The 23983-nt window shown below is 40.4% G+C and overlaps 1 protein-coding gene across 3 annotated transcripts in view; it reads right to left on the minus strand.

Annotated features, from left to right (window-relative positions):
• Positions 1–23983, minus strand: part of LOC137648456 (uncharacterized) — a 71937-nt gene that overhangs the window by 42931 nt on the left and 5023 nt on the right. For 2 of the 3 annotated variants that reach the window (XM_068381375.1, XM_068381373.1), the window contains exons 2-7: positions 13676–13825; positions 13095–13205; positions 12430–12571; positions 11293–11401; positions 10739–10873; positions 9927–10097 (exon numbers count right to left, since the gene is read on the minus strand). In XM_068381375.1, the coding sequence (XP_068237476.1) occupies positions 9927–10097; positions 10739–10873; positions 11293–11401; positions 12430–12571; positions 13095–13205; positions 13676–13814 (807 nt within the window). In that variant the 5' untranslated portion in view covers positions 13815–13825. The remainder of the gene's footprint in view (positions 1–9926; positions 10098–10738; positions 10874–11292; positions 11402–12429; positions 12572–13094; positions 13206–13675; positions 13826–23983) is intronic. The other variant, XM_068381374.1, reaches the window with a different exon arrangement.

The following is a 23983-nucleotide window of genomic DNA, read 5'->3' on the forward strand; positions in this document are numbered from 1 at the left end:
ACATACTCTGTGTTTCCTATCATAGACAATTGTTGGGACCACGATATTCTATTGAGGTTGAATATTCTTTTCTACTTCCTTTCAAGCTTAATATCCTAAGCTACCATAAACAATAGTGATTACTATTGTTATCAAATACTGTATGCTTTTATATCACTGATATAAAAAGCATAGAATACTCATTTGGTCTTTTCCTTTAGAGGAGGAGCCTTTGCAACCACAAGGGGAAAGACTTTTGTGGTCGCACGGAGCGTAGGACTCATGCCCCCTGCTGCATCGTGTCAGGAGTCCTAACTCCTAAGGTATTGGGACCCGAAGGGTTGCCCCACCTGCTCAACCCTGCTGGCCAACGGCTTCGGCGAAACACCCCTAGTTACTATAGAGACTAGGGATACAGCAAGGGACACCCTTTGCAAACGGGTAAGAGGGTTCCAGAAGAACTCTCCAGGACCGTACTTACCCAATGACTCCCTAAGGTGCCTACTGTTCCCAAGGCTCTGCCGAGTACGGTGGTGCCCCAGGAATAGCTCCGGTCCCCCTTCGTACAACTGAAGATTGACTCGGACATTAATAAGGCACTGGAAGGCATGGACATCCACTAAGAGAGGATGTCAGAAGTGTCCACCGACACCGAACAGGACCTACTGCAAGGTGGCCCTAAAGAAATCATGGACCCTCCACAAGCGGAGGAAGAAGGATCCGTGTCAACGGCAACGGAAAACCCTCAGTTTGCTGTGACGCCATAACAACCTCTGCCGTCAACATCCTCGGCCCCAACTCCACAACCAGTTGCCCAGGTCACCACAAATGAAGAGATTCTATCATCTGATCAACGGATGAGGGAATTGTTCCAATGGGAACAAGAGATGATGTGGGAATCGCTCAAGCAGTAGCAAAAACTGTTGCAGGAGAAGGCAGACCGCTTCGGATCCACCAAGGGCACTGCTAAGAAGCCTCTTAAAGTGTCAAATCTCCCTCACTGCTCCGAAACAAATCCCTGGAGGTATGCAGAGCATATGCCTATGATGAATGGGGAACTGTTCGTCTCTGAGAAGTTGGGGGCCAGGCAGATTGAAGACCTTGAGTTCTGGGCTAACTTTTCGGCCTATCCAGAGTGCTATGTGAGACTGCGGGATGAAAATGCAGCCCGTGAGGAAACGGTCCCCAAAGAGGTCATTGTTTTCGAACATGAGAAGGCGCAAGCCATCCTCCTGAAGGCCATGAAGGGAGCCGGGTACATAAAAGTCTCAGCACTGAGCAAGAGACACCCCACCATTCTTGTCCCTTCCTCCATCTCTTTCCCCTTTTCGGAGAAAGCACCAGACTTTGCCGTCAAGGCAGTCGATGAGGGAAAACCATGCCCAACCCTAGAGGAATGCAAGCCATTCTCTCTAACACTGCCTTCCTGCGAGGAGAAGTGGAAGGATGTCCACCTAATCTTCTCCGTCTCTAAGTTGGATCCAGAGATAGCAGGCCAACAGTACAATGAGAACCTTCCGAAGTTGCCAGACCATCTTCTGAGGAAGGAACGGGAATCGAAGGAGAGACTTGCGGCTTACCTCTCTCATCAGTACTGTCTGGAAATGAGTGCAAGTCAACATAATGCCCCAGAAATGTTCATCTTCCTGGCTAAGTCTCACATGGGTACCCTTGTGAAAGACTTATATGCTTTCCTCAGAGCGAGGAGAGCCTGCAGAGAGTTCGTCTTGGCCTTAGCAACCATCAGACACGAACCAAGGAAGCTGATTACCTCGAGCATCTGGGGTTAAGACCTTTTCCCACAGGAACTGGTCCAAGAGATCATTGCCAGAGCAGCCACGGAGAACAGGAACCTTCTCCAAAAGTGGGGCATGACCTCGAAAAGGAAATCTTCCTCGGAGGGAGGTCCCCAGCCCAAGAATAAAAAGGCAAGGAGACCATGTAGACATGCACAACTCCCCGCCATGACTATGACCACGATGCTTCAGACCACCTTCCAGATGGTCCCTCAACAACTGGTAGCCCAGTCAACAGTCTTTAACCCTACCTTTGAGAGGCAGTCGACTTACTCTCGCCCCAGTCAGAAAGGAAAAGGCCCTAAGAGAAGTTCTCCAGGAGGTAATTTCTCTCAGGGCCGAGGAGGACGTGGTCGCAGAAACAAATCCGCAGGACCCCCCAAGCAATGAGGGGTTCCAGGTAGGGGGCAGACTGCATCACTTTCGGGACCGCTGGACCTTCGATCCCTGGGCCCACAGCCTAATCACGAATGGACTCGGGTGGAAATGGAGCAGAACTCCACCCTGTTTTCCAGAATTCTTCCAACACTCCACCCCCTTGTTGGAAGAATATGCCTCAGAACTCTTGAACAAGAAGGTAATAAGGAAAGCGAGGTCCATCAAGTTCCAGGGAAGGCTGTTTTGTGTTCCCAAGAAAGACACAGACAAACTCAGAGTCATTCTAGACTTGTCTCCACTCAACAAGTTCATCGAGAACAACAAGTTCCGGATGCTTACTTTGCAACACATAAGGACCCTTCTGCCAAAAGGGGCATACACGGTCTCAATAGACCTAGCAGATGCTTACTGGCATCTCCCGATGAGTCGCCCTTTCTCCTCCTACCTGGGATTCAAACTATAGAAGAAGAAGTTTGTCTTCAGAGCAATGTCCTTCAGACTGAACACAGCCCCAAGGATATTCACGAAGCTAGCAGACACAATCGTCCAACAGCTACGCACCGAAGGAGTTCAAGTGGTAGCATATCTAGACGATTGGTTGGTATGGGCAGCATCCAAGACTACTTGTCTGCAAGCAGCCAGCAAGGTGTTCCAGTTTTTGGAACACCTGGGCTTCAAGATCAATTGCAAGAAGTCTCGTCTCTCTCCAGCTCAACAGTTCCAGTGGCTAGGAATCCAATGGAACTTAAAGTCCATTCCATCCAAGAAGAGGAGAGAAATAGCGGGATCTGTCAGGAGACTAATCCATCACAAGAGGATTTCAGGATGCCAACAGGAAAGAGTACTAGGCTCTCTCCAGTTTGGAGCAGTTACAGACCCTGTGCTAAAGGCACGTCTGAAAGATACGTCAGGAGTCTGGAGGAAATACGCATCAGACGCTCAAAGAGATCAACTAAGGTTGACTCTGACCTTGTTGCCTACGCAGTTAAGGCTGTGGTCAACAGCCAAGAGCCTAGCATGGACAATTCCCCTGCAACCACCACAACCATCAGTGGTGATACACACGGATGCCTCCTTGGAAGGATGGGGAGACCATTCTCATGACAAAAAAAAAAGTGCAAGGGAATTGGTCGCACCAGTTCAAAACTTTTCATATCAAAATTTTGGAAGCTATGGCAGTTTTCCTGACATTGAAGAGATTATCCCCTCGCAGATCAATCCATATCAGATTTGTCCTGGACAACGAGGTGATAGTAAAGTGTCTAAATCGACAAGGCTCGAGATCACCCCACATCAACCATGTGATGTTAGCCATTTTCTACCTGGCAAGGAGGAGGGGATGGCACCTATGAGCAGTTCACCGACAAGGGTTCCGCAATGTGACGGTGGACGCTCTATCCAGGCGAAAGCCCATAAAGACAGAATGGTCCCTAGACGCAGACTCATTCTCCTTCATCTCGGAAAAAGTCCCAGAACTGCAGATCGACCTCTTTGCAACGAGCGACAACAAGAAGCTATCTGGTTACGTAGCCCCTTACATGGACCCTCAAGCAGAAGCGTTGGATGCCATGTCCCTCAATTGGAACAGGTGGAATCCCATTTACCTGTTTCTACGAACCAATCTCCTGCTAAGAGTCCTCGACAAGCTAAGATCCTTCAGAGGGACAGCAGCAGTAGTAGCCCCCAAGTGGCCCAAAAGCAATTGGTTCCCTCAAGTCCTAGAGCTGAATCTGAAGCTGTTTCCTCTGCCGAATCCAGCATTATCTTAACTGGTCCAGTAGTCGACTGTCTACGCTTCATCCTCGAGAACCAGCAACCTACATCTCGTGATTTTCTCGCCCTAGCAGCTAACAAAAAGTTTGGGATCTCGAAGGATAAAGTTGACTTCATCGAGGAGTAAGTCAAGTTTCACTAGGAGACAATACGAATTGTCATGGAAGAAATGTGTGTCCTTTGTGAAAGCAAGGAAACCGACAGAGATATCGATAGATTTCTGTCTTGCATTCTTCATACACCTACACGATCAAGGCCTGACCTCCACTACAATTACCTCTTGTTAATCAGCCCTGGCTAGACCACTTCTGTATGCTTTTGAGGTGGACCTCTCTGGTGAAATCTTTAATAAGATCCCGAAAGCATGCGCTAGACTCAAGCCAGCAACCCCACCAAAGCCCATCATGTGGTCTTTGGACAAAGTCTTTCACTATGCTTCAATCCTAGACAATGAGGATTGTACTCTTAAAGGATTTAACACAGAAAGTAATTTTTCTGTTTGCAATAGCCTCACGGGCTAGAGTTAGTGAAATAGTGGCCTTATCCAGAAACGAAGGCCATATTTAGTTCCTAGACTCAGGAGAACTGAACCTATTTCCTGATCCTGCCTTTCTTTCCATGAACGAGCTACCCACCGAGTAGTGGGGTCCTTGGAGAATCTGCCCATTGAAGGAAGATGCCTCTGTGCCCAGTAGAGTGTCTTAAGGTTTATCTTCGAAGAACTTTAAACTTCAAGGGAGGACAGCTCTTCAGAGGCAAAACTTCAGGATCAAAACTATCTTTAAGACAACTGAGAGCGGAGCTCACCTACTTTATTCGCAGAGCAGATCCTGACAGTACACCCGCAGGTCACGATCCGAGGAAAGTTGCTTCTCCGTTGAACTTCTTTCAACATATGGACTTTGGAAGACTACGCTCATACACTGGGTGGAGATCATCCAGGGTCTTCTACAAACATTACGCGAAGCAAGTACATGAAATAAAACACTTTGTGGTGGTGGCGGGTAGTGTCATTAAACCCGTCGTCTAGTGCTGCGATGAACAGTGGACTGTTTTGGGACTTTACAGTGCATTGGGTGCATGGGTATACCTACCCTCTCGTGCAGATCACAGCTCTGATTAACATGCTGTTCTATGTAGGTGCATATCTGACCAATATACCAATGCCGAATGAACGTTTGTGTCACAGTGTTTAAGCATTTCCAAACATCTGAACATGTCAGATAGATTTGATTTCACATCTCCATTGAGTGGCGTTATTCCAATAATCTATTTATATTTTTTTTCTACACGAGAAAATATGGACTTTGTTGTGTTGTAATGCTGGATCAGATTCATATTTTGTTGAAACTACATTTGATAAATTAGTTGCGTAACAAAGTACTTAAAACGTATTCCCGTCTTATTACTGCTCCCTCAGTTATAGACTAATAAAATACACTAGAGTTTTATTTAATCCATGTATAGGGCTTATATCTTGAAATCACAATAATGATTTCTGAAGGAATGAAACTTACATTCTCATGGTAAGTAAAAAGGGTAAGCTCCAAAGTTTTCCCTTTTGTTCCAACGGAAATACAAACATTGAATCCTTATTGTCAATATCGACATTTTCCCTGCTGGGGGCAGGAAGCACTAAACCAGCTCCAGGCTTAGTGGAAATGACAGATTTCTGGAATTTCATATAAAGATCTAGTAGACCAGATAAGGAAATTTATTCAAGGTTGAAGGCACATAATAGTAATTTCAAGACAATTCTCTAGTATACTTCCATCAGGACGACATGGCCTGGGCCCAAAAAACGGATTTTGATCAAATTGAAAAATCTATTTCTGGGTGAAAGGGCCATGTCGTCCTGATAGACCCACCCTTTTGCTGACCCCTCCCAAAATTACTTTATCTGTGGCCATTTCTGCTTAACGGCAAGAAAAGGAATGGCGTTGCGTTAGTAGTAGGGAAGGAGGTCCACCAGGTACCTAGAACGGCACCTCTTTCTTTTGCCACTCTTCCCCCTTACATCGAAGAGTTAAATCTATTCAGGGTGAAGATTCCCATGTGTCGTATCTAGAATATGTCTCCTGATATGCGATATCGTTTATTGGATACTCGCTCCAGGAGTTAGAATCCTGGAGACCTTCAGTTTAATTCTCTGGGAGTATCACTGTAGCAAATATCCCTTAGAAGGCTACCTAAAGGAACCCTCCCATCAGGACGACATGGCCCTCTCACCCAAAAATAGATTTTTTCACTTTGATCAAAATCCATTATATACAGTATATATATATGTATATATATATATATATATATATATATATATATATATAATATATATATATATATATATATATATGTATATATATAATATTTATATATATATATATATATATATATATATATATATATATATATATATATATATATATGTATATATATATATATATATATATATATATATATATATATATATATGTGTGTGTGTGTATGTGTGTGTGTAAATTATACATACATATACCAAGGCACTTACCCCAATTTTAGGGGATAGCCAACATCAAACAAATGAGTAAAAAAGGGAGAACCTTCCTCTCTACGTTGTTCCCCCCAACCTGACAAGGGACACAATCAAATTTGGCTGGTACTGCTAGAGTGCCACAGCCCACTCTTCCCCGTTATCCACCACAGATAAAGCTTCTTAAAGCTGAATCCCCTACTGCTGCTACCTCCTCCGCGGTCATCCAATGCGACCGGAGGAAGCAGCAGGGCCTACCGGAACTGCAACACAATCGCTCGCTATTCATTCCTATTTCTAGCACGCTCTTTTGCCTCTCTCACATCTATCCTATCACCCAGAGCTTTCTTCACTCCATCCATCCACCCAAACCTTGGCCTTCCTCTTGTACTTCTCCCATCAACTCTTGCATTCATCACCTTCTTTAGCAGACAGCCATTTTCCATTCTCTCAATATGGCCAAACCACCTCAACACATTCATATCCACTCTAGTTGCTAACTCATTTCTTACACCCGTTCTCACCCTCACTACTTCGTTCCTAACCCTATCTACTCGAGATATACCAGCCATACTCCTTAGACACTTCATCTCAAACACATTCAATTTCTGTCTCTCCGTCACTTTCGTTCCCCACAACTCCAATCCATACAGCAAAGTTGGTACAATCACTTTCTCATACAGAACTCTCTTTACATTCATGCCCAACCCTTATTCTTTTCCACTCCCTTCACTGCCCCCAACACTTAGCATCCTTCATTCACTCTCTGATGTACATCTGCTTCCACTCCACCATTTGCTGCAGCAACAGACCCCAAGTACTTAAACTGATCCCCCTCCTCAAGTAACTCTCCATTCAACATGACATTCAACCTCGCATCACCTTCCCTTCTCGCACATCTCATAACCTTACTCTTACCCACATTAACCCTCAACTCCCTTCCAAATTCTGTCACTAATCGGCCAAGCTTCTCTTTCGTGTCTGCAACCAGTATAGTATCATCAGCAAACAACAACTGATTTACCTCCCGTTCATGATCATTCTCATCTACCAGTTTCAATCCTCGTCCAAGCACTCGAGCATTGTGACCTCTCTCACCACTCCATCAACATACAAGTTAAACATCCATGGTGACATCACACATCCATGTCTCAGCCCCATTCTCACCGGAAACCAATCGCTCACTTCATTTCTTATCTTAACACATGCTTTACTACCTTTGTAGAAACTTTTCACTGTTTGCAACAACCTTCCACCAATTGCATATAATTTCATCACATTCCACATCGCTTCCCTATCAACTCTATCATATGCTTTCTCCAGATCCATAAACGCAACATACACCTCCTTACCTTTTGCTAAATATTTCTTGCATATCTGCCTAACTGTAAAAATCTGATTCATACAATCCCTACCGCATCTAAAACCACCCTGTAGTTCTAAGATTGCATTCTCTGTGTTATCCTTAATCCTATTAATCAGTACTCTATCATACACTTTTCCAACCACACTCAACAAACTATTACCCCTTGAATTACAACACTCATGCACTTCTCCCTTACCCTTGTATAGTGGTACAATACATGCACAAACCCAGTCTACTGGTACCATTGACAACACAAAATACATATTAAAACAATCTCACCAACCATTCAAGCACAGTCACACCAGCTTCCTCCAACATCTCAGCTCTCACACCATCCAACCCAGATACTTTTCCTACTCTCCTTTCATCTAGGGCTCTCTTCACTTCCTCTCTTGTAATCTCTCATTCTCATCTCCCATCACTTGCACCTCAACACCTGCAACAGCAATTATATCTGCTTCCTTAAATATTCAGTAAACTTTCAAAATATTCTGCCCATCTTTTCCTTGCCTCCCCTCCTTTTAACAACCTTCCATTTCCATCTTTCACTGTCTCTTCAATTCTCAAACCAGCCTTCCTTACTCTCTTCACTTCTTTCCAAAACTTCTTCATATTCTCTTCATATGAACGAACCAATCCCTGACCCCACCTCAGGTCAGCTGCCCTCTTTGCTTCAGTTACCTTGCACTTTCCTTCCACATTTTTCTCTCTATATCTTTCATACTTCTCTACACTATTATATGGCAGCCATTTTTCAAATGCCCTCTTTTTCTCTTTCACATTTACCTTCACTCCATTCCACCATCCACTGCCCTTCGTCATGCTGCCTCCAACAAATTTCTTGCTAAACACATCACTTACAATCCCAACAAAATTTTCTTTTACTAACTTCCACTCCTCTAAATTACCAGTTTCTCTTACTTTCACTGTCATATGCCATTTTCAACCTTTCTTGATATTCACTTTTTACTTCCGGTTTTATTTACTCTTCAATTCTCACTAGCTCCCTTTTACATCCCCCACTCTATTCCCCCGCTCTTTTGCTACAACTAATTTTCCTCCCACTAAAAAAGGATCAGACACACTGTTAGCCATACCCCTAAACATGTGCACGTCTTTCAGTCTTCCAAAGATTATTTTAGTTATCAATACATAATCCATTAATGCCCTTTCTACCACTCTTCCATTTGCCACTCTTACCCATGTATACTTGTTTTTATCATACTTTTGGAAAAAGCTAGGACTTATCACCATCTCTTGCTCAACACATATCTACCAGTCTCTCACCACACATTTTCACCTGGTACACCATACTTCCCAATAACACCTTCTACCTCTCCAGTGCCCACTTTAGCATTTAAGTCACCCATGACCACTACATAATTCTTTCTACCCAGTCCTTCTACACACCTAGTTAATTCATTCCAGAACTCATTCTGCTCTTCTTCACTTTTCTCACAACCAGGCCCATACGCACTAATAAAAGCCCAACATTCCCTACCCAACCTAACCCTTACCCACATTAACTTTGATGATATCTCCTTCTATTCCACTACTTTACCTGTCATCCATTCACTCAGCAATAAAACCACACCCTCCCTTGCTCTTCCCCTTTCAGTCCCAGACACTCTACCAGTCCACCAAACATCATTTCACCCTTCCCTTTTATCTTTGTCTCACACTAAGCCAATATATCCATCCTTCTATTCTTTTACTCTATCGTACTACATCCACGCACATTCAGACGTCCCAAAACTAGAGTGCGGGAGCAGTCACTCTCCCCCCAGCTCCACCTCTTTGATGTCTCACAGGAGTATATAATACAGGAGAGGGGGTTCCCAGTCCCCTCGTCCCGTCCCTTTTAGGCGCCTCTTACGACACGCAGGGATACGTTGGCGCTATTCTAATTGTTTTTATGCCCCCGCGGCCACAGGAGGTATGATCATTTTATAATATCATAATTTGGAATTAACCTATTGTGTTACCAGTTTAACCTACAGCTTTTTATGAGATTAATACATAAAGGCAAGATACACTTTTCATAAAACACTGAACATGCTTGGGGGGCATTCATACCCCCTTCAGTCATTTTATCACAAGAACAAGAGTAAAATGAAAAGTCATCTACCTCCCATGAGCTGGTGAAATCTGTAGAGAACTGTTCCACTGGGGATGCAGTTCCATCTCTCCTCGTGAAGTCGTTAGCGATATAACCGTCGTAAAATCCACACAAACCGAACAAGGATCCATGAAATTCGGGAGAGGCCCAGATTGCCAGTGATGACCCGCATTTTTCCACCTGGGGAAATGAGATATTTTTGTTGTGGAATGAGTCTCTCGATTAGTGATGATGATCATGAAAGCATATGACCAAGATAGAAGATCCTCTTTGGATCACGCATGAGACCCTATTGAGGGGTACCGCCGTTATTGTACCTCACATGGTGGACTGTAGGCATTAATAAAGGAATCTTTTCAGCGTCTTTTCTGTCCCTATTTGCCTCCCCTTTAGTTTTACCTCCTTTGCAATCTCTTTTCACTGTAATCTCGTTGTATAACATTGGGGCCTCACCCCATTTGCGTCCCCAACTCAAATGCATAGCGTACCATACGGCTAATATCGAAATCAGGTCGAGAAATTGGGTAAGCTCCTCTCCCAGTTATGACCTGACTTTGTGACGTCTGTCGATATTGTTGCCAATGATTTACAGAAAATAAGAAACCTAAGAATAAATTATTTGGTTCTCTTAAAGAAATACCATCACTCCCCTTTTCGCGGATAACCTTGTTTTTTATCCGCGTTTCTAGATAGGTTAAAGTAGTCTGTTAAAATATAATGCCTTTTAAAAATCTGCTCAATTAATTCTTTCTAGGTTTCTCTGCAAAATACAACTATGCTTTATAACTCTCTACAAAATAAAAATCCTCTTGAAAACTTACAGCAATTTTACTTGATCCAAGCAGGCGAATGCAGTTGTTGTATCTCCAAGCAAAAACGGGTTGTTCTTTTCCCCCCTCCTTCACCAGTCGTGGGATAGAGTCGGGAACCTCGTATAATACGCCATTGACTTTTAGCTGTCAAGAATTATTGAAAAGTAAACCTTATTAGCGTTTCTGGATTTGTAGTAAGATTGTTACTCGACATAGAATGCGTATGTTGATTTTTTCTTTACTGTATTATGTTTGAAATAAAAAAAAATATTTAATAGATATGTTAAAAGAAAAGTAATAATAATAATTTCAGGAGATAAATATGGGATCAATCCAAGAGATGATATACTGTATATGACCAGTTTAAGAAAATTTTGGAATTTCGACAAGAGAAAATCCTTTAATTGGTCAAAGAAATATATACAGAAGAATTTTGGAGAACGGGTTTAGAGGAAATACCAAGCCTCTTTAATAGAATAAACATGAAAAGTATACAGTAGACACGGGGGACATCAAAATAAATAAACAGCTCTTTAGGTGTACAACTTAGCTATGATATTTACCTTGAAAAGGTCTGGCACTCCCCATCCAAAAGCACCCATTTCAATGAGAGTTTTCTCGCTGTCCTTAAAAGTACTTGGTCCGACACACGAAGCACCACCCGAGCACTCACTGGAAAATATAATTGTGGAGCTTTAAATGAATTAATGAATGATGGTACACTCTGGCACAGTATTCTATCAGTTTCCTTATTTTTTCTCCTCGCTGGGCTATTTTCCCTGTTGGATCAATTGGGCTTATAGCATCTTGCTGTTCAAACTAGGTTTGTAGTTTAGCTAATAATGATAATAATATAAGCGTTTTTTTTATAGAAATGCTTCTGCCTATACTTTAGTTTTCTTAAAATCTTATTATTCTATACATCTCTAATAACATTATATAAGCCTTGAAAACTCCACCGAGCACCTCTGCATAAGGATGTTAAAGTCCGCTATATTTTGAAAATTCTATCAGTGAAAGTGTGATATGCGAGCTTGGAGATTTAAGAATTATATTTATTTAATCTGGTTAGTTGACAGTTTACTTAGTTTCATCGTCTTGCTTTCTTGAATCAAATGGATTTGTGGGCTATTATCTTTTATTCATAAACTATGACTATTTTAGAGTTCGATATAATTTCAAGCCTCGACACTTAATTATCCATAATTTTATACGTTGAAGCCAAATATGATTTGCATCATTGTTGTTTAAAGAAAACATTGAAGCACGGACTTTAGACTGGAAGAAAATCCACTAGATAGATAGGAAAGGTTGCATATGAACCAATGCTGCTTGCTTTACGGACTTGAAAGATAAGAAACGCTAGTAAATGTGAAGTTATTTTAAGCAGAAAGAAAGATCTAATACAAATACTTGACACTTTAAACACTCCCTCTTTCATACTATCCAGCACACAAGCCCCTTCCACACGATGAGCAAATCCAGGGCGGGCACACTGATTTGCCCATAATTCTCTCGCTTTGAAACAGTGTTACCAGATCAAACAGACCAAGCTAGACAGTAGGCACAGACAAGAGAACGTATTGCTTGAGGGGAGAGTGCAGTCAGAGTTTTGTCAGACAATAGTTTATACTTGGTATCAATGTCTTCCCATCGTGTGGAAGGAGCTGCTTACACGCAACACAGTATTAGTTAAATACATGAATTTCGTGTTGACTGCGTATCGAGGTCTTCTGGAAGTCCCTTCTTGAGCCAAGGCGTATTCACAGGGTCCCTGGAAATCGTAGAACGATCTGTCAAAAGTTACGAGGTGGGGGTCCCAGTACGCACTGCAAAACATACCTGGAACAGTAATAGATTATCTGGAGATAGATACACAGAATTCCTCTCAATTTAGTGATATGTGGCCTTGAGTAATTACGTTCGTGCGAGTGTTATAATGGGTATTTGAGTAAATACATGTATTTGGCATGCAGTTTGTTTACGTTATTTTGCTTACAATATAGTATGCAGTATAGAAAAAAGGACTCTTCTAGAAATCTATCTCATTCTATTTACGCATTAGTATTGTTTTGTTCATGTTAGTGGCATGATTAATTGAGTAGATGTATGCATTTGTGCATGTAGTTTGTTTTCGCTATTATGCTTAAAATATAGTATGCAGAATAAAAAAAAAAAAAGATTCGTATAGAAATTCTACCTCTTTCTATTTATGCATTAGCATTTTCATAATGGAAGACACGCTTTTACAATAGGAAACTTTTACTTGACAATTTCATAAACGTAACAATCGTTTATTCCAAGTCTGTACCTGACATTGCACGCACTCTAGCATCGAACTCTCAACTTGTAATTCAAAACTCACAATTCCAGTCTATGTATCCTTCCTGGAGCCATTTCCCTTGGATGCAGTACACCTTGAAGCAACCTGGGAGCCTCTCGGTGTGGTTATATTGCTTCCCATTATATTCACAGCCTGGAGAAAAAAAAAAAAAGTAATTGTTGTTTTATTGAGACTGGATTTTTTTTACTTCGAATGCTCGAGATTTTTAACTTGGAATTTGCAAATAGCATTGCTGATTTTTGTTCTCTCTCTCTCTCTCTCTCTCTCTCTCTCTCTCTCTCTCTCTCTCTCTCTCTATTTGGAACAAATAGAAAATAGGTAAAAAAATCCTGAAACGTCAAATTTTTTGCTTTGAATCTAGGCATTCATACACACACACACTCACACACACACACACACACACACACACACACACACACACACACACACACACACACACACACACACACATATATATATATATATATATATACAGTATATGTATGCATGTATGTGTGCAAAATTGGATGTATCAAATACTTGCCTTCTGGAAAATCTTTCAAACTCAGAACAAAAAGGTAAAAGTCTTGGATAACGTTCCTACTTAGTTGCATTCTAGTTACCTTGATAAGACGTGTCCAATGTAGCAGACTCTGTCGATGTAACAAAGGAAGCTCTTTTTATAGAGCTTAGTACAGATGTCTGCCCTCGCCGTATGACGAATTGAAGCACAATGAAGAAGAAGAAATCTTTTGTCTTCATTTCTGTTTCTTCTGAAAGAAAAAATAGAATAGATTAATGCACTCTCTCTCTCTCTCTCTCTCTCTCTCTCTCTCTCTCTCTCTCTCTCTCTATATATATATATATATATATATATATATATATATATATATATATATATATATATTCCTCGTTCCGAACTGCTCACTCCGCAAAATAAGTTTGCGGGCACTCAATCATTTGATGGTTCCTGGTTCCTTATTGCTCACTCCGCAAAATAAGTTTGCGGGCACTCTATCTCTTTATAGATAGGTGAAAAGCTTCTAAGCTTATTCTTATTATTGTTATTAAGTTTATGTTACCTGTGCCTTAAATAAATTAATATCGTAATGAGATTCTCAATCTTTACTTTTATTCCCTTCTACCTTGAAATTAGATAGGATAACACCTTGCTATCATCAGTTTTGGCAACCTTTTGTGGTCAGTTTGGACTTCTTAAATTCTTCTTTTATATGCATTGCCCTACCTATAAATGCAGCCAGATCCCTGCTCGGATTTTTTAGCGTACCCAAACTTATGTCTACATTCATTAGCTGTTCTAATTTTTAGGTGCAAAGCTTCTAAACTCATACTCATAGATATCCTACCACTTGATATCTCATACGTCAAAACCGCCGTCTTTCTGAAGGGTGACGGGTGGGTGGGTGGCTAGCATGGTGATCAATGTAAGTAAACGTCGCGCACACAGTTTTTCGTAAAATATTTGCATACCGCTTGGAGATTTGCTCAGCTTTTATTTTCATGTGTTACACTAAATAGATATATATCTAAATAATAATTTTGATTTGTGTTTAATATATTTAGTTTATATATATATATATATATATATATATATATATATATATATATATATATATATATATATATATATGAATAATTTTTATTTGTGTTTAATATATTTAGTTTATATATATATATATATATATATATATATATATATATATATAAACTTATCCATCAGTAACTTGGAGGCTTACTTAAGCCTGAGAACATAAGCTAGTTACAACTCAAAGAGCTTTAGGAAAGAATAATAATGGGAATAACACTAAGAGGCAGAAAAAGCGCAACATGGATACGAGAACAAATAAAAGTAAAGAATATTCTAACATGTAAGAAAAAGAATGGACATGGGCAGGACATATGATGAGAATGGCAGATAAGAGATGGACATTAAGGATAACAGAATGGGTTCCTAGGGATTGCAAAAGTAGGCACAGGAGGAGAAGGCGATGGATTGACGAACTAAGAAAACGGGAAGGACGCAAGTGGAAGGACATGTCTGAGGCTATGTTCTACAGTGGACTAGTAACGGCAGATTATGATGACACACACACATATATATATATATATATATATATATATATATATATATATATATATATATATATAGATAGTGTACGTGTCCCGTCAAAAGTAACGCCTAAATATTTAGGTAGGTATTAACATGCGACACACAAAGATTCAACCCTTCTAGCCCCTCCCCTAAGTAACACATGGCAGTTTGGGCAATTTATAGAAGATTGTAGTTTCCGCGTGAATGCAGTTCACTGTGACGGGAAATATATATATATATATATATATATATATATATATATATATATATATATATATATATATATATATGTATATATATATATGCATAAAATAGTAAAAGTAAGCAGCCATCCGAGTGCCATGAAACCTGCAATATTAATAAACATATATATATGTATATATATATATATATATATATATATATACATATATATATGTATTTATATATATGTATGTATGTATGTATATGTATGAGTATATATTTGCATATACATATTTGTGTGTATGTGTTTATAAATTATATTTGTTTATAAGCCTACATATATTTGTATCTACTGTATATGCATGAATACACAAATATATATATCTGCACACTCGCATATATATATATATATATATATATATATATATATATATATTATATATATATATATATATATATATATATATATATATATATATTGGAATATACATCATCATCATCGTAATCATCACCTACACCTATTGACGCAATGGTCCTCGGTTAGATTTCGCCAGTCGTCTTTATGTTGATCTTTTAATTCAATACTTTTCCACTCATCCCCCACTTCACGCTTCATAGTTCTCAGCCACGTAGTCTTGGGTCTGCCAACTCATCTAGTACCTTGTGGAGCCCAGCTAAACATTTGGTGAACCAATCTCTCTTGGGGATTGCAAAGAACATGCCCAAACCTTCTCCATCTATCACTCACCATAATCTCATTTACATATGGCACTCGGGTAATCTATCTTATAGTTTCATTTCTAATCCTGCCCTGGCTTTAAACTCCCAATAATCTTATGAGGGCTTTGTTCTCATATCTGCTAAATCTGTTGGAGATTGTTTCATTGCCATACCACGTCTCATGCCCATACAGTAACACAGATCTCACTAAACTGGTATACTGTATAGTCTGATTTTTATGTAATTTCAGGCGAATTGATTTCCAAATTTTAATCAGCCTTGTTATAGTCTGATTTTCTTTTTTTCAATCTTTCACTAAACTCCAGTTCTAATGACCCTGTATTGGAGGTCATAGTTCCCAAATATTTAAATGATTCCACCTGATTAATCCTTTCACCTTCCAATGATATTTCCTCTTCCATTGCATATTCCGTCCTCGTCACCTCTGTCTTTCTTCTATTTATCTTGAGCCCAACCTCATGTGAAATTTCATACATTCTGGTAAGCAAGCATTTCAAATCCTGTGGCGTTCTGCTAATAAGGACAGCATCGTCAGCATACTCTATGTCTGCTAATTTCGCATTACTAATCCATTCCAGTCCTCCACCATCTCCAACTGTTCTACTCATTTAAAAATCCATGAGGAGGATAAACAACATAGATGACAACACATTCCCTTGGAGTACTCTGTTGTTCACTGGAAATTCATTTCATAAGACTCCACTAACGGAAACTTTGCACTTGTGTTCATGAACAGACTTAATTAAATTTATATATTTAAGGAGAATTCCATAATAACGCAGGACTCCATAAAATTGTCAGGTGCACACTATCAAAGGCTTTTTCGTAGTCCACAAATGTCATCAAAAGTGGATTTCTGTATTCCACGCATTGCTGCACATGTCTTAAAATGAATATTTGGTCAATATAACTTCCTTTTCCAAATCCTGTTTGTTCATATCTCATCTTTTCATCAATCTTTCTCTCCAGTCTCTTTAGAATAAGCATGCTGTATATTTTCATGACAACTGACGTAAGTGTGATGCCTCTGTAATTATTGCAATCAGTCAGGTCACCTTTTTTTTCTTTTTTCTTTTTTCTTTTTTTTCACCAACACGCCTAACTCTCATTCATCAGGTTTTGCCTCTTCATGCCACATTCTGTAAAATAATCTTGTAAGTATTCTGGGAGTCACTTAATTTTCAGCCAATATCATCTCAGCAGTTATTTCATTGTAACCAGGGGCTTTCCATCGCGTGATTTTTTTAATAATAGCTTCGACTTCAAACACACAGAATTCATTGATGGGCACATCAAGGTGTTTATCAGCTTCAGGTATATCAATCAAATTATTTCCTTCGTATCATATTCATGACCTCACTAAAGTGATCCATCCAACGTTGCCTTTCTTCACTCTCTGTTGTTATGATAGATCCATCTCTCTTGCATATACATATTTGTGAGTATATGTTTTTATATGTATATTTGTTTATAAACGTACATATAATTGTCTTTATGCATATACACAAATATGTATATCTACACACACATACACATTATATATATATATATATATATATATATATATATATATATATATATATATATATATATATATATATATATATGTGTGTGTGTGTGTGTGTGTGTGTGTGTGTGTATAACAGTTTGATGTTCTGTGTGCTTACGCTTTGATATAGTAATAGTTATCCCTGCGGTGCCGCATATTGACAATAAACAGTGGTGACAACTGAATCGACATTGACAAGTGAGCCTCTCCAAGATGGCTGTCATCTACACGCCCGCGGGCTCGGTTCATGCGGCATTTAATGATATTGCATCCTATGATACTCAACGGACTACTTGAGCCTTTTCCTCTAACCATAAACAAGCATCTTAATGAAAATATTAACTTTTGATTTTACCCCATTCTACCTTGAAATCAATTGTGATAATACTTTATTAGTTTTGGCAACCTATTGTGGTAAATTGGAAATTTTTTAAACTCTCCTTACAGATTCATGGCCCGACTTAGGGTTCGGCCAGACCAAGCGCGGGTAGCGGCGAGGTTAGCGGCAAGAGGTTCCCGCGGCAAATTGAAACCTTAGGTATGTTATGTAGGTGGCCAGATAGGAGGGGCGAGGCTTCCCGCGCCTCCTATCTGGCCACCTACATAAGATACCTAAGGTTTCAATTTGCCGCCGTAACCTCTTGCCGCTAACCTCGCCGCTAGGCGCGCTTGGTCTGGCCGGGCCCTTACGTATGCCACCAGCTCCCTACCAGGACTTTTCAACTTTGTGTACCCACGCTAATATCTTGTTCTTTTAACTTTCCTAATTTTGTCCATGAAATTTAATCTTCTGCATTGCCTTCCTGTATTGCCAAGGTCACGCACATCATCTGTGTATTTTCTCCTGAAATTTGCTTTTAGTTTGAGCATGTTTAACCTTGCCATCATTTTAAGGATTACCTTATCCACATCCATTTATCTGATATAAGGCTGTGGGTAATTTCTTTCTATGAATCTCATTTTCTCATCCTTGTCTTTTTTTCTTCAATAGCTTCCTCTATCTTTTCCATATCCATTTTCTAAATCTATTCCTTAAGGACCTTTTTTCTTCAGTTTTTTATTTGTCTTATTTTCTTTCTATTTTTGCAACAAATTTCTTCAATGTTGCTGCGCCATCACTTTCCATATGGGTTCTGCAATTAATCTTCAATTATCTCTCTGATTCATATTGTCATCGGAATTTATGATTTTATGGAAGAACATTATTTTTTATAGTCTATTTTGCAACACTGGCCATATTTCTGTTTCTGCTCGGATGTCCCAGTATGGAGTACTTGATGGGTCTTTGTACATATTTCTTATTAATTTGCATTCAAGGTTTTCCAAATATTCCAAATATTTATCTCTAATTTCACTCCGATTCTCTACATAAGCAAATATTGTTGGAACAATCACTGTTTCTGATATTTTCTTTCACACCTCCATTGCCATTTTTCCTTCTTTTTTCATATCTCCATATTTTCGTATTTTTTGGGTTATGTATGCGACCCCTTTGCTTTTCTTATTGATACTAACTTCTGTTTCCTTTCTCTGTGTACTATTCTCTCTCTCTCTCTCTCTCTCTCTCTCTCTCTCTCTCTCTCTCTCTCTCTCTGGGGAATCACTGAGGCTCTCGGTTTGTAAACACGCTCTCTCTCTCTCTCTCTCTCTCTCTCTCTCTCTCTCTCTCTGGGGAATCACTGAGGCTCTCGGTTTGTAAACACGCTTTGTGTGAGCTCTCTATATAATAGAGTTTTTGTGGAAGTTCTAGTGATACTACACCTTTCACTGTACTGTTGCTAATACCCCCATGAAGCGCCCAGAGGATTATGGGTCAGATACTAGCAGTGCTCCACAGTCTCCTGCTGCTAAAACATCCAAATGTCGAGAGTCTTTTACTAGACAAAAGAGTGATGTCACTCTGCCTCAACCCCTACACGTCGTGCTTCCTCTGCTACCCCTTCTTTTGCTCCCCATGATGAATATGTTAGGTTGGTCTTCAAAGAAAATTTGAGCACTGACACTAAACTACGATGGCTGACTGAAGTAAACAAAACCTTCAATCTTGATAAGGAGCTGGCAGAGGTGAAGATGTCTGCTATCACATCTAAATTTGTATATATTGCAAGGAGTCGTGAGGACATCATTGGCAGGGTGAAGGGTGGTGAATTTCTGTCCATAAGCCTTGATATTCAAGATTCAATAGACAGACCCCGTAAGTATTTAACATATCTCATTACTCGTTACCCTATTGAAGCAGACCCTAACCTTGCTAAGGAACTGCCTGGTGTATACAGTGCACGAAGATTTCTTTAAAATGGGAACCCTATTAATCGCATTGTCATCACATGGAGAAAACAAAAACCACCACCATCTGTTTATGAGTTTTCCTTCCTCCCTTGACTCCCTCCTTGTGAATTACGCAGGATGAATGATGGTCAGCCCAACTGTTTCAACTGCTGGGGTATTGGCCATATCTCCCGATATTGCTCTGCCTCACCTAAGTGTGCCGGGTGTGCTGCAGCCCATTCCACACACACCTTTCCATACCGTAAACCTGTTACTGATGCTTCCCCCTCATTGTCAGAATTATCATCAACTCCAGAGACTGTGCATTGGAAATGGCCTCGTTGTGGTGAAGCAGGAGTTAATGTTTGGCATGGATGTTCCAGAAGGTCGCGCGCTGCCACGTAGTCACTTCCACTGACACCACCACCACAACCAGTGTCAACCTCCTCGTTATGCCCTCCTGAATCAGCTGAAATTTCAAAACTCCGTAAGGCTGTTGCTGCTTTGGAATCACACTGTACAGCACTAACAACACGCTTTGATGCACGCTTCGATAGCTTGATCATTCAGCAGGCTACCACTGCAAGTAACCTCGACACACTAGTCAAGGCACAACAAGTTCTCATAACCTCTGTTGCCTCACTTACTGGGAAGCTAGATACTGTTGCCTCTTGTCTTGAAAGGGCCAGTGGCCTCCTGCCAGCTCAGCCTCCTACTCTTGGTGCACCATCTAAAGGTGAAAGAAGCGTTAATGATGTCAATAAAAAGCACCAAGTGGTGTGTTGGACAGTGCCTGTGTTAGTAGAGTTCGAGGTTCAGACACTTTTCGGAGGCAGAGTGGCACTATGGACGGAGTTCTGCTTGTTTAGCGGATTAACTTTAACTTTTAGAAGATTAGGTATCACAATCCCTGTAAACATGACTAGTTGTAATCCAGTTACGAAGGAGAGCTGACTTTCAGGTATAAGAGAGGCTCAGTTGCCAATCAAACAGTACTGGCCGAGCCCATGCTTATGAAACATCAAAGCAAATGTTTACAAAGACAGAAATAAACGTGTAGCAGCAATAGATAAAATAACGTCAGAAATTCTGAGAAGTGGAATGTCTGTAACTGGTTTACAAGTCGAAAAAAAATATGGGATCCATAATTGGTCATTACAAGGAAGAACTACGCAAAATGGAAAATAAGAAAAAGTCGGAGGTTGGTAAAATAGACATTTGTACAACCAAGTTATGGCGTTTTGATATACCAGTATAGGATAACAGAATCTGTTTCATTATGGACACCGAAGTCTCTCATTTGCTCGAAGAAGTGTTTGATCGTGAGGAAAATACGTAACTCTCTCTCTCTCTCTCTCTCTCTCTCTCTCTCTCTCTCTCTCTCTCTCTCTCTCTCTCTCTCTCTCTCTACGAGAAAAGGGGAAACAGATTTTGAACATTTTATCTTTATCACTGAAACAATTTGGATTTAACTAACAACACATAATCCGAAGTATGACCAGTCTCAAACATTAGTTATTTCTTAAAATAATGTAGGCTATGCATTGCATGTTAATAACAATAACATCCTCAGTTCACTGATAGGTTATTCGAAGTCAGGCATATGTGATTCCGTAATGCTTCCAGACATGCTTCTGGATAAATGCTTCCTCTCATACATGTGCCTTGCTTAGTTATAAAAGGTTTTAAGTTCTTCGATGAGATGTATGAAACGTTTGGGCCCATCAGTATATAGTTTTTGAAGTCTGATTCATAATCAATTTGAGTTTCCTTTAAAATGGATGAATGGCTTCTCTTTTAACTCCGTCTTTGCAACTAGTCCTTCCATGTACCATTCCATTGTTCTCAAAAGATCAGGAATAATCATGCTGTATAATTTAATTTATTGGATTATGCTTTTATTTCATGATGTACTATGGTTATGATGCTCCGTACTTGAAGCTGATAACTACTACTTGATTCTCGAGTACAGAGATGTCAGCGGACATCAGCTTCGGACATTTCTTCTGGTCTTTGTCTGGTTAAGGGAGTAAAAATCCTGGTAGTCAATTTCATCTGGTACCATTGTTTGTTACCATATCAACTTCCCTCATTTCAACGCTTATGATGTCATTATCTTTCAATATAGATATGGTAGAAGTGTTTGTCTGACTGACACTGTTCGACCGTGTGGACGCACCTTAACAGTGCTGCTTCTCCGGTACATGCTCGACCTGTCTCTCGCAGCGTTAAGGGTAAACTTTGCTAGACTCATGCAACTACATGTCCTTTCATGGAATGCCCTTGGAATTAGATAATACTCCAGACTCACTGCACTCAGGACATATGTTTATCACCATCACCCTCAAGTAATATTTATTCAAGAAGCCTTCCCTGGCGGTGCTCAGCCAGGTGATGAAGCTCCAACACGCTCTGGTTATGTTTCATATGTACATCATGTCAGGAATGGTCTTATTACTTACATCCACTCTACTCTCCCTCATCAACTCCTTCGCTCATCAGCAGATATTAACATGACCTTCCAACTTTTTCAGGTTAAGATAGGTGATGGTCATATTTGATTATGCCATGTTTACTCTCTCCCTGGCTTAATTAACCTCTCAGTACTTCCTACAACTACAAACCTTGGCATGATCTACATGGGTGATTTCAATGCCAGACACCCAGATCTAGGTGATGTCTCTCTATTCCCAACCGCAGTGGAGTTCCTCTGCTCAACTACATCCATCGTTACCATTTAACCCGTTGGGATACAGGTGGTGCCACACACATCCGGGGGGGGGGCACTCTTGATCATATCCTTCCATCTGGGCTCGTGGCATCACATGTCTCTCCTGTCATTCTGTTCCCTCTCTCTTTTCTGACCATGCTGCCCTATGTCTACAGTATGCAATACAGACTCATCCAAGTGACCCCTATCATCATACCTGCATCACCATTCCACCCAAGTACTGCCCAACATACGTTTCATACATCTCCTCTGTCCTACCTACCTTTGATAAACACTCTCCAGAACACCTGTATAATTCTTTGGTAAAAGCTACCCGTGACTTCTATCAACTATATATTGTCAGACCTCACATTAAAAGTCATCTTATTGCCTATGCTTGGACCTTGGATCAATGCATTAAGCAAGCAGAGAGAGTTGCAGCCAATGCTGGCCTTGCCTTTCAGACACAACCGACACCTAATCATCTACTTCAATATCAGCAGGCGAGGGATGATTTAGTTGCTCTCCAGAAGTGTGTCTACGCTGAGTCATGGTATAAATACGCTGACCTAATTAACCACCAGACTAGCGTTGGGACCATGTGGCATCTCATCAAAAGGACTGTCAAGAAAAAACCACATGTACACTTCGAAAAACCACATGTGCACTTCATTATATGCCTAGGATCTCATCACTACCTGGTCAACCCAGTCACGGTCCAGTAATCTCCCTGTACAAATCCAAGAAGCACTTTCTTCCCTGAGCAATTTACGCAACCTTCGTCTGATGGCTGCATTGTTAGAATCAGACGAGGAGGACAAAGAGCTGATCACTGAGGATGAGCTGCGATGTGCTGTTATGGGAAATAAAAATTCTGCTCCTGGAGATGATGGCCTTACTTATCAAGTGCTTTGTCTCCTCCAGAAGGTTCCTGGAAATCCTCTTCTACAATTGTATAATCTTTGCTACCAACATGGATATGTACATGCTGCCTGGACCATTAGCACAATTATTCCTATCCCAAAGCCTGGAACTGATAAATACCGGCCTATCTCCCTCACCTCATGTTTTAGTAAAGTGTTTGAGCGTATATTACTAACCAGGCTAATGTACCGGTTACAAGAAAAACTTTCTCCCCATTTGTATGGCTTTCTTCCACAGAGGAGTACTCGTCACTGTTTAGCTGAACTCTACTCCCGATTGTCCTCCAACAGTGTAGTTGCCTTCCTTGACCTCAAAAGTGCTTTCGATATAGCCAACAGGGATATAATTCTTGATCAGCTTGTCGAATTTGGTGTCAGAGGAAACCTTCTGAAGTGGATAAACGGTTATCTCAGTAACAGAAAATCACGTGTTTTCTTTAAGGG

Source organism: Palaemon carinicauda, chromosome 10 (genome assembly GCF_036898095.1).
Source record: "Palaemon carinicauda isolate YSFRI2023 chromosome 10, ASM3689809v2, whole genome shotgun sequence".
Lineage (NCBI taxonomy): Eukaryota > Metazoa > Arthropoda > Malacostraca > Decapoda > Palaemonidae > Palaemon > Palaemon carinicauda.